The sequence below is a fragment of the Uranotaenia lowii genome, chromosome 2 (genome assembly GCF_029784155.1).
Source record: "Uranotaenia lowii strain MFRU-FL chromosome 2, ASM2978415v1, whole genome shotgun sequence".
Classification (NCBI taxonomy): Eukaryota; Metazoa; Arthropoda; class Insecta; order Diptera; family Culicidae; genus Uranotaenia; species Uranotaenia lowii.
Genome location: NC_073692.1, coordinates 21,969,200 through 21,982,069, shown reverse-complemented (window position 1 = coordinate 21,982,069; position 12,870 = coordinate 21,969,200). Strand labels below are relative to the sequence as shown.

Below are 12,870 nucleotides of genomic sequence, written 5' to 3'. Positions count from 1 at the left end.
TCATGTTCACTTTGAATATTTCAGCATAAAAAGAAATATAGTAGCATATGTTTTAAACGATCTACGTCTGTATTTCCATAAACATACAGATTAACTAATAAAACGATCCCATAATCAAAACAAGTGCATTACAAATCGTTCGTGTCCGTAACAGAAGCCAGTTTCCTTCCTCCAAACGACGCGGGAGCTTAACAGGAACAAATCCCTGTAATCAAAGGGAAAAGATCCCTCGGAAGCTTTCCATCTGTCAGGCTCCCAGCCAGGTTGTTCCGGAAAACAAAGGCTCGTTTAGCGGAATATAACCTGACAGCCAGAAGTCAGCAGAGTGGCTTCTTCTTCTTCTTCGTTCAATAATAATACGGACGTTCCGACATGTTGGCGTTCGAGCTCGTCTGACTTCTACAGCTAGATAGCACCAGACCAGGAGCAAGGTAGCAGATTGTCCGGGTATTAGAGTGTATGTTGTTCCAGGTTCCAGTGAATGAGTATAAATTGCCCTGCACCTGATGCTTCTCCACCCAGCAACCTACAAAACAGGTTGACGCTTTCGTCCTTTTGAAAAAGTAGAAGCAACTGTGAGCGGTGAGAACAAATGAACTGTCATGAATTATGAAAATGATTTAACGCCAAAGTCCGGAAGCAGCAGCAGCGCCAGAAATCGTCCCAGTCTGAGTCTCACCTGGAACCGGAAGCAGCTTCGTGTTAGTAGTGTTGGACCGAGAATTTCCCTTCCCCAGAGCGTTGCTCCACCAGCAGTGGCGCCATGGATGGGGAAAATCGTATAATTCTCAACGTAGGAGGAATCAGGTGAGTTTGGGAATTTTCCACTGGCACCCAATTTTGTGCATCAACGGAATGTGTATAGGATGGAAAATGGGCTTCAGAAATTAATCACTTTAGATAAACGTGCTTCACGCTGAGGAGAAATGATTATCCCTTAAATGGTCAAACAATAAATTTGTCCTTACTTTTTTTTTGTTTCGATTGTCGTTTTACCATCGTTGGCAAGTCAGTTGCTTCTTTAGTTGATGTCCAAGAATTCGAGCCTAAGAGTAAACATCGATCACAGTTGTACCGGATAAGTTTTACAATGACTGTCCGCCAACTGCATCGTTAATAGCAGTCGCGAATGACATAAAGATGTTAAAACAACTATTATCGAAAAAAAACTTCAATATGCATTCTTGGGCTCGAACTCGTGGACATCGACTAATAAAGAATTTGACTTGCCAACTGAGCTTTATTACAAGCCCATTCTGGCAATGTGAAACTATAAGAGAGCTTTAGGGTGGTAATTTTAAAGATCACTACATGAACTTTTAATCTTGCAAAAATCAATGATCAGCAAATTTTTGCAAAATTTTGAAACAAAAGCAGGGCAGGTTTGATCATAATGTTTGGAAAAAATCAATTATTTGAAATATTTTTTTTTCCTTTCTTTCAGAAAGGTATAGTTATCGGTCGATTTAGGAGATCATTAATTATGGGTCTTAGATATACCTTTATAGGTACCAATCGAATCAGCTCGTCGAGTTCAGACGATGTCTGTGTATTTGTGTGTATTGGTGTGATTTTTGTAAACTTTTTTGCACGTTTTTGCGAAACTGGGCAGTACAATAAAAATGATTTTTATCTTAAAAAATTGATTTTTTTTCTTCTTCGTCCTATAAAAGAAAGAAAAAAAAACATAATTGTTTGAAAATTAAATTTTCATAGTAATTGTCATCAAATCATCACTCCAAAAAACGTGTCAATTTGGCTTCCTAGCCACAACCAGCAATCACTAAAATCAAGATTATCGAATCTATGACGTCAAATTACACGTGACGTCATAGATACGCGCTTGCTATCTAAAAGTATGGATCTGTTGATGTGTGGAAGGGAGAACAGACAAGCTTCACTCCCACTAAGGTTTGTTGTCATCGTGACAGAAACCGTGTGGGAGGAAGACGACAGTTCAAATTTTCCCGGCCAATGGATGTGATTTTTTCATTTTAATGGATCAGTTTGAAACCAAACCATTTCAAATATTTCGGAACCGAAGCTACGAATTGGTTTTCACCAAGGGGTACGACCCCGAAATTAATGAAGTCGTTGATGAGAACGTCATGCCCACACTGCATGGTACGAAAGCGATAGTAACTTCGAGACTTCCCCAACATTATATTCAGGCACAGATTGCTCTGAGAAGGGGAAAACAAAACGGGTACGCGGACGATGTATGCACATCCTCTCATCTTCTCATGTGCCGTTCGTGCTTACGAAGCTTTTTCTTAAGCAGCAACGACAGGAGAGTATTTCGCCCGTGGAAGCAAATTAAATCCAATAAGACAAATGCTACTGAATCCTCTCGAGCTTTAAGCTCTCGGGCTTGTTTTTTTGTTCCCTTTTCTCTTCCTCTCTTCAGATCTAACGTTACGTTGTTGTTGTTGTTGGGGTTGGTGTCGAGCAAAAACGATGACGGCTTGGAGGTCAATCTGAACTGTTACTTGCTGAAGCCAATGGAAGATGACAACCAAACAGTAGCGCCACCAAGCCCTCCATAGTAGAGTTTGAAGCATTTGGGATTTTTTTGGAACATGCATATAAAGCAAAAAGCTAATAATCATTATTGACAAAGTTGAAGAAACAGGAAAAAAAACTCCGAATTGACCATTTTCGCCAGGTTGACCAAATACAAAATGACAAAATCGACAAAATTGACAAAATTGAAAAAATTTACTAAATAGACCAATTTGACAAATTTGACAAACTTGACATAATTCATTAATTTGACAAAATTCACTTAGTTGAAAAAATCATAAAATTGATAAAATTTATAAAATTGACAAAATCAAGAAAATTGGCAGAATTGACCAAACTGACGATGAAAAAATGGACAAAATTCTCTGAATTGACAAAATTGACAAAATTGATAAAACTGACAAAATTACCAAAATTGTAAAAATTGACAAAATTGACAAACTTGACAAAATTAACAAAATTGACAAAAGCTATGACAAAATCGGCAAAATTCACTAAATTGACAAAATTGACAAGATTGATAAAACTGACAAAAATCGACAAAATTGACAAAATTGACCAAATTGACCAATTTGTCGAAATTGACAAACTTGGCTTAATTCATTGATTTGACAAACTTCACTTAGCTGAAAAAATCATAAAAATTGAAAATATTTATAAATTTGACAAAATCGAGAAAATTGGCAGAATTGTCAAAATTGACGATGACAAAATCGACAAAATTCACTGAATTGACAAAAATGACAAGATTGATAAAACTGACAAAATTGACAAAATTGAAAAAAATTACTAAAAAAAACGATGACAAAATCGACAAAATTCACTAAATTGACAAAATTGACCAGATTGATAAAACTGACAAAAGTCGACAAAATTGACCAAATTGACCAAAATGACCAAATTGTCAAAATTCACAAAATTGACAAAGACAAAATCGACAAAATTCACTACATTAACAAAATTGACCAAATTGAAAAGATTGACAAAATTGACTGCCGAAATTTACAAAATTGACCAAATTGACAAAATTGACAAGATTGAAAATTGACAAACTTGACAAAATCAAAGAAAATTGACAAAATGGAGGAAATTGGCCAAATTGACAATGACAAAAACGACAAAATGCACATAATTGACAACATTGACAAAACTGACAAAATCGACAAAATTGACAAGACTGACAAAATTGACAAAATTAACTAAACTGACCAAATTGACAAATTTGACAAATTTGACAAAATTGACAGAATTTTCAAATTTGAAAAAGTTGACAAAATCATGAAAATTGTTAAAATCGACAAAATTGACAAAATCTAGAAAATTGGTTAAATTGACAAAATTGACTGAACTAACAATGCTGACAAAATCATGAAAATTGATAAAATTGACTTATTGACAAAATTGACAAGATTGATAAAACTGACAAAAATCGACAAAATTGACAAAATTGACCAAATTGACCAATTTGTCGAAATTGACAAACTTGGCTTAATTCATTGATTTGACAAACTTCACTTAGCTGAAAAAATCATAAAAATTGAAAATATTTATAAATTTGACAAAATCGAGAAAATTGGCAGAATTGTCAAAATTGACGATGACAAAATCGACAAAATTCACTGAATTGACAAAAATGACAAGATTGATAAAACTGACAAAATTGACAAAATTGAAAAAAATTACTAAAAAAAACGATGACAAAATCGACAAAATTCACTAAATTGACAAAATTGACCAGATTGATAAAACTGACAAAAGTCGACAAAATTGACCAAATTGACCAAAATGACCAAATTGTCAAAATTCACAAAATTGACAAAGACAAAATCGACAAAATTCACTACATTAACAAAATTGACCAAATTGAAAAGATTGACAAAATTGACTGCCGAAATTTACAAAATTGACCAAATTGACAAAATTGACAAGATTGAAAATTGACAAACTTGACAAAATCAAAGAAAATTGACAAAATGGAGGAAATTGGCCAAATTGACAATGACAAAAACGACAAAATGCACATAATTGACAACATTGACAAAACTGACAAAATCGACAAAATTGACAAGACTGACAAAATTGACAAAATTAACTAAACTGACCAAATTGACAAATTTGACAAATTTGACAAAATTGACAGAATTTTCAAATTTGAAAAAGTTGACAAAATCATGAAAATTGTTAAAATCGACAAAATTGACAAAATCTAGAAAATTGGTTAAATTGACAAAATTGACTGAACTAACAATGCTGACAAAATCATGAAAATTGATAAAATTGACTTATTGACAAAATTGATAAAATGACCAAATTAACAAAATTAATGAAATAGACAAAATCAACAAAACAGAATAAAAATCTCAAAATAGCAAAATTGAAAATACTACCCTTCCAAAATTTTCAATATTTTTAATTTTCAAAATTTATTTTACCGATTTTCTACATTTTGGTATCGTATTTTACTTTAGCAATTGAAATTATATCCAATAATTTTATCTATGTATTGTTTTTCTCTACTTGAGAAGTTGAATTATTTGAAATACATGGTCAGGCATCTTTTTTCAAATTGTATTCTTAATTTTTATACCTCTTCCATTTTGAAGATATCATATGCTGTAACTCCAAAAGGAGTAAATTGAGTTTGATTATAATGTCATAGAAACGGAATCATACATGATATTCCAGAATCTAGTCATTCAAAAATCTCCAATAAGTTGCAAATAAGGTTATTTATATGAAAATTATGATTATATAAAAATACTTTTATCCTAATAAAAACTTTGAATCTTTATTTCCTAAATTCATTTTGGATTAGTTGCGTATGAAATTCATTAATCATAATTCATAATTCATTTTGTTTTATATGTACTAGACTGAGTCGATTTGAGGTCATTTTTGAATTTCCCAAACCCTGGGGTCTTAAAAGCTTTGTTTTGGTCCAAAACTCATCCATGATTTTTTGCAGAATTTTTAAGTAACGTTTACATGAGTAAATTTGAACTTTTAGGTTTGTATGGGAAAATTGAATATTTTGTACTGAAAAATCAACATCGTTTTTGTTTCTTCTGTGGAACCGAGCCAGCTAATGGTTTTTGTGCCAATTTATAAAATTCTTTTAGGAAATTTTCCGCTTAACAACTTTGTCGAAGACCGTAACTTCGTATCTTATTAGGCAAAAAAGTTATTAGCAGTTTAATAGGGGTATGTCTTTTCGCATTGATAAACATCAAATTCAATTGACATCACTGCTGGAGCCTCGCGAAGTTTTGCATGAAAAGTAGTCATGCAATATCTCGTTAGGCGCCATGCAGTGATGTCAATTGAATTTGATGTTTATCAATGCGAAAAGACATACCCCTATTAAACTGCTAATAACTTTTTTGCCTAATAAGATACGAAGTTACGGTCTTCGACAAAGTTGTTAAGCGAAAAATTTCCTAAAAGAATTTTATAAATTGGCACAAAAACCATTAGCTGGCTCGGTTCCACAGAAGAAACAAAAACGATGTTGATTTTTCAGTACAAAATATTCAATTTTCCCATACAAACCTAAAAGTTCAAATTTACTCATGTAAACGTTACTTAAAAATTCTGCAAAAAATCATGGATGAGTTTTGGACCACGACGAAGCTTTTTAGGCCCCAGGGTTTGAGGAATTCAAAAATGACCCCAAATCGACTCAGTCTAATATGTACCCAAATATAATTTACAGGCTGTAAGAAAGGCTACAATCCACTGTCAAGTATATTAAATCGGGTTTTTTATTTTGAAAATGTTTGCCAAGGTTATGGAAGCAGAATTCTTATAAATATCTCATATAACAGACTGAGTTTATTTGTATCTATAAATTATGCATTTGTTTATGTGGAAGGCTACAGAAATTTTATTTTTTTCTTCTGCTGATAGTGATATCTAAATATATTGGTTTCATGTGATCTGTTGACGAAAAAATTTTTTTTTAATTCATTAGATTAAATGTCAAATTAAATTGTTGGAGTGCGCCTTTTACTTAATAACACCGCAAAAACTTTATATTTTAGCAAATTTACTGGAACAGTCGAAGCATTATTGCAAATTTTAATTGGAATTATCAACTTTTGTTTAAAAGCTTGGAACATCTTTTCATTGTTAATATATATTCTTCACTTCATAGTCAGTTCAGTCAAGATTTTAGGTAAAATGTGTATGAAATAGTTTCATAAAATCAATGCTCCAATCTGATGGTCTATCATAAGGGAATTGATGGAAAATAGGCCATACTCGCATTGTGCATCCATGAACATGGCGTCACTTTGTGCCCTTCGATTTTGCAACCAACATGGCGTTAGTCAATTCAATGCTTAAAAGCTTTTTTATGGTCAGATAAATGGCTAATTAGTTTTATAATGATTTTTTGAGATCCATATAAAACGTTTCTCTCGCAAGTCAACCAATAACACGCTTAGGATGAGTTCCTCATTTCTGATTTGTTAATCCTTAGTACAGTGAATGCCCAAGTAACAATTTTAGCTTTATTATGGTCAGCAAAATATCGTTTGGACTATCGCATTAATCTTCATAAAAAGCTAAAGCGCATTCTATAACATCACCTGGACTCTAATAAAGCCAAAATCAGGCTATTTGGCCCTACCCTAGAAACGTCATCAAGACATATAATTGTTGGTCATCAATGTTGGTCACCAAAGCTTTTAAAAAGCTGTTATTAAACATGTTAGAAATTTTTGTTTTTTTTCGGTTCTGTCAGTTCTCGGAGTTTTTTTTTTATTTTTTTCCAGCAACCATAATGGTTGATGAATGATGATTGCATTATTCAGATATGATCTGGTAAAATTAATAGTTAAAAAAACCAATGTTTTAACCATATATTGAGCGTCTTTTCTACTGCCAGTCAAGATTTTAGGTAAAATGTATATGAAATAGTATCTTAAAATAAATGCGCCTCGTCAAATCTGATGGTCAATAATGATGGAATTGATGGAAAAAGGCCTGAAAAAATATTTTCCAATTCTTGCATTGTGAATCCATCAACATGGCGTCATTTTGTGCCCTTCGATTTTGCAACCAACATGGCGTGAGTCAATTCATAGTTTTATTATGGTTTAATGATGACCCCAAAAAAAGCTACGATTTGACGTTTCTCTCGCAAGCCAACCAATTACACGCTAAGGTTGAGTTCCTCATTTCTGAGTTGTTTATCATTAGTACAGTAAATGAGGACAGACTTTTTGAATGAAAAGGGATTGGTTTTGAATGACCCGTGAAATAAATCATGAGTTGAAGTCAAATTTCGTTGTCTGACGCCATCTTGAAATCCAAGATGGCGGTTCCGCTGAACTTTAAAATGGTGTAAATGACTTGAAATCGCATGAAACCCCAACAAAATGGGTATCGAGTGAAAGGACTAAACGAGTAGAAGTTGAATTTCGCTATCAGACGCCATCTTGAAATCCAAGATGGCGGCATCCGCTCAACTTTTAATGCTTAATGCTGACAAAAAGTCGAATTAAACCACCACTATACGGGTATTGGGTGAAAGGTCTAAACTTGAATTCGATTTTTTTCTTTCCGACGCCATCTTGAAATCCAAGATGGCAGCTTCCACTGAATTTAAAATACTGTTAATCAATGAAAATCGCTTGAACACAACTTTTTTTCACGTAATACTACATTAAAACTACTATTTTAAGACAATTTAGATCATTTTAAATCACTTTTATTATTTTTTCATTATGTTTCTAATGCATTTAGCACTTTTCTTGTTTTGTTTATAGTTTTTGTTTTTTTTTGCCATTTAAGTAATTCTATTATTCCTATCATGCTATTATGTTTAAATTGTATTGGTCTAATTCTAGCGAAAACTATAAGGTTATGTTGTTTCTGTTAAACGTCTGATTTAGGCACATGTGCCAAATTCGATGTTGCCAAATTCGATGTTGCCAAAATCGAATGTTGCCAAAAACGAACGGGGTTTGTATTGTGGTGGTTTTTGTGGGATTTTCAGTCACTTACAGATTTTCAGAGAAACGCGAAAAGAAATATTTGACTTCTATCATTGTTCGCCTTAGCCTTAGCACCCAATACAATATATTTGGGAGTTTCATGCTATTTTCATTCATTTACAGTATTTTTAAGTTCAGCTGAAGCCACCATCTTGGATTTCAAGATAGCGTCAGAATGCAAAAATAAACTTTTTATAGCTTATCCCAATTGACAAACACCCATATTTTGGAGGTTTCATGCGATATTCAATGATTTAGAGCTTTTTTAAAGTTTATTGAAAACTGCCATCTTGGATTTCAAGATGGCGTAAGATAGCAATATTCGACTTCTACTCGTTAAGCCCTTCCACCCACTACCACCTGGGTTTCATGTCATTTTTAGTCATTCACTGCATTTTAAAGTTTAGCGGAAGCCGCCATCTTGGATTTCAAGATGGCGTCAGATAGCGAAATTCAACTTCTACCGGTTGATTTCTTTCAACTTATACCCCTATAATATAGGTTTTATGCGATTTTCAGTCATTTACAGTATTTTCAAGTTGAGTGGTAGCCGCCATCTTGAATTTAAGATGGCGACGGGCAACGAAATTTGACTTCTACTCGTTCATTACTTTCACCTAATAACCATATTGTGAAGGTTTCATGATATTTTCAGTAATTTACAGCTTTGAATATAAAAGCGGAAGCCGCCATCTTGAATTAATGATGGCGTCAAGCAACAATTTTTTTCCTACTATTTGGGCCCTTTCACTCAATACTCATATTGTAAAGATATTCATACCACTTTCGGTGATTTCAAGTTTTCAAAGATGTATTTTTTTAATTTTAACTCAAAACCAACACGCATAACTTACCAAAAATGTGTAAAAATGGGAGTTCCAATTCAAATATGTGCTATCTAATCTGAGCGTGTCTTGTTTTGACATCTTGATCGAGAACTGTCACTAAGTTTTATGGCGGTTTAATAATCATGCACTGAGTGCTATTATAGAACATGCAAAAGAAAGCTTGGAGCAAACTTATAGGTTTGTGTTTTATTATAGTTTAAAAAGAGCATTCATAACTCTTTCAAAATAACTAAAACAGCATGTTTAATAAAAGTTTTATAAGCGTTTTCAAAACCATCTGAAAACATATGGTCGAAAAAAATTATAAGTATTCTGCATGGCCATAATAAAACCACCATAAAACAAGCTGCACAAAAAATGCCGTAATTAAACCATAATAAAACTTCCTAATGCTAGTTGGCATAATCTGTGTTACTTGGGTGAGGATAGAATTTTTTAATGGACAGGAATTGGTTTTGAATGATCCTTGGAAAAAACCATGAGTTAATGTCGAATTTCGTTGTCTGACGCCATCTTGAAATCCAAAATGGCGGCTTGCGCTGAACTTTAAAATGTTGTAAATGACTTAAAATCGCTTGAAATCCCAACAATATTGGTATTGGGTGAAAGGGCTAAACGAGTAGAAGTCAAATTTCGCTATCAGACGCTATCTTGAAATCCAACATGGCGGCATCCGCTCACCTTTAAATGCTATAAACGACAAAAAATCTCAATAAACCACCACTATATGGGGCGAAAGGGCTAAACGAGAAGAAGTAGTTAATTTCTTTCCGACGCCATCTTGAAATCCAAGATGGCGATTTTCGCTGAACCTTAAAATGCTATAAATAACTAAAAATCGCATGCAACCCTCATAATACGGGTTTTGGATTTAAGGGCTAAGCGAGTAGAAGTCGAATTTAACTATCAGGTGCATCTCGAAATCCAAGATGGCGGCTTCCACTGAAGCTTAAAATGCAGTTAATCACTGAAAATAGCATGAAACTCCCACAATTTGGGTATTGAGTGAAAGGGCCAAACGAGTAGAAGCCAAAGTTTGCTATCAAACGCCATCTTGAAATCCAAGATGGTGGCTTCCACTGAACTTTAAAATGATTTCAATCACCGTAAGCTGCTTGCAACCCCCACATCATGAGTATTGAGTGAAAGGATTAAACTAGAAGAAGTCGGATTTTGCTATCTGACGCCAGCATCAATCCTTATGGCGACTTTTTTCTTGAGAAATTTCGGCCTGCAGTCTATTTTAGACCGAAAACTACACTTCTTGGTCCCTGGGGAAGATCCATAACGGATTGAAACGTGGGATACAAAAAACAAAATCGTTTTCGCCCTAAAAAAGACTGCAAGCCGGAATTTCTTAAGAAAAAATCACAACAATCAGTCGATTCCCAAACATAGAAAGATGGCGGCTTTCGCTATTCTTTTCAAAGCTATAAATTACTTAAAATCTCATGATACATTAACAAAACGAGGTATTGCGTGAAAGGGCTACACGATTAGAAGTTGAATTTCGTTGTTCGAAGCCATCACAAAAGCCAAGATGGCTTAGTGTAGCCTTTTCACCAAGTACCAAAAAGTTACGGTTTAATGCAATTTTTTGTCATTTACAGCATTTCAAAGTTCAGCAGCGGTGTATTTGAAGATGGCGTCAGATAGTAAAATTCGACTTCTACTTGTTTAGCCATTTCACCCAATACCAATATTGTTGGGGTTTCATACGGTTTTAAGACTTTTTCAACATTTTGAAGTTCAGTGGAAGCCGCCATCTTTGATTTCAAGATGGCGTCAGATAACGAAATTCGTCTTCTACTGATTGATCGCTTTCAACTTATACCCATATTGTGAGGGTTTTATGCGATTTTCAGTCATTTGAAGTATTTTCAAGTTGAGTTGTAGCCGCCATCTTCGAATTTGAGATGGCGACGGACAACGAAATTTGACTTCTACTGGTTTATCACTTGCACCTAATAATCATATTGTGAAGGTTTCATGATATTTTCAGTAAATAACAGCTTTGGAAATAAAAGTGGAAGCCGCCATCTTGGATTAATGATGGCGTCAAGCAAAAAAAAAATTCTACTATTTTGGCACTTGTACTCAGTACTTATATTGTAGAGATATTCATACCTTACCATACCATACCATACCACATAATCATGCACTGAGTGCTATTATAGAACATGCAAAAGAAAGCTTGGAGCAATTTGTTTTTTACTTTAGTTTAAACTGAATAGTCATTCATAGCTCTTTCAAAAGAACTAAAACAGTATGTTTAATAAAAGCTTTTTTAGCGCATTAGCATAAGGTCGATTCAAGAATATAAGAATTATGCATGACCACAATTAAACCGTCATAAAATGAGCTGCACAAAAAATGCCACAATTAAACCATAATAAAACATCCTAATTCTAGTAAGCTTAATCTGTGTTTCTTGGGAAACCAAACGAGATACCAAACATATTTGGGTGAAGACAGGGCAGGATTAAGCCATCGGGGGGCTCGGGGCAATTTTTCTAAGGGAGCCCTTACTTTTTTTAATTTTATCAAAGATATATCTTCCGCAACACAAATAACACATGACGTATTACAGGACACGACACTTAACGTTCTTACTAACGGAAAAAAGGAACTAAAATTACCTTTTTAACCGGTTTCGGGCTCGATGTTGCCCATCTACAGGACGATGTCCGACTGATTATGTAGAAGAAAAACACTAACACAGCATCATACTGTCACGCAGTATTTGTCGAAGAGGGGTTGGTTTTTATACATTTTTGTTTGCCATATAAAAACCAACCCCTCTTCGACAAATACTGCGTGACAGTATGATGCTGTGTTAGTGTTTTTCTTCTACGTAATCAGTCGGACATCGTCCTGTAGATGGGCAACATCGAGCCCGAAACCGGTCGACAAAAAGGTAATTTTAGTTCCTTTTTTCCGTTAGTAAGAACGTTAAGTGTCGTGTCCTGTAATACGTCGTGTGTTATTTGTGTAGTTAAAAGTTCTTACGTTGGCACAACCCACTAAAATGAGTGATATCTTCAGCAGTTTGTAAACGAAAAAATCTATTTTATTTATTCTTAAAACAAGATATAAATCAGCTCAAAAAATGCAAAATAAAAGTGCAGTTCGTTTATTCTAACTCGAGTGATCAATCCTGATTATAAATGTATCATCAGAACAAAGTTTCATTCGGCAAAGTCCTCCTTAAGAAATATACAGGTGAACCACAATAATACCATTCGAATCCAAATCTCAAATAATTGTGCAGAATAAATTTTGAAAAAGGAATTTGAATAAAAGTGAAGATTATAGATTCCATGAAGTGAACGAATGTGAGAAGTTTTTTAAAGCTCAATCCGAAAAAAGAATAGAAAGAGTGATAAAAAGTCAATTTTTTTCTGACCGGTTCGTCTAACTTTATTTCTACAAGGTAGAAAAACTGTCCACCGGTAGAATAAACAAAATTCGATAGTCAAATCGTGCAAAATATGTTAGGA

General features: G+C 33.9%; 1 protein-coding gene across 1 annotated transcript in view; it reads left to right on the top strand.

The window, feature by feature from the left end:
* The window catches only part of LOC129741144 (potassium voltage-gated channel protein Shaw-like), a 178,145-nt gene that overhangs the window by 25,294 nt on the left and 139,981 nt on the right, over positions 1 to 12,870 (top strand). Inside the window, exon 3 of the mRNA XM_055732851.1 lies at positions 25 to 807. Coding sequence (XP_055588826.1) covers positions 764 to 807 — 44 coding nt within the window. The 5' untranslated portion in view covers positions 25 to 763. The remainder of the gene's footprint in view (positions 1 to 24; positions 808 to 12,870) is intronic.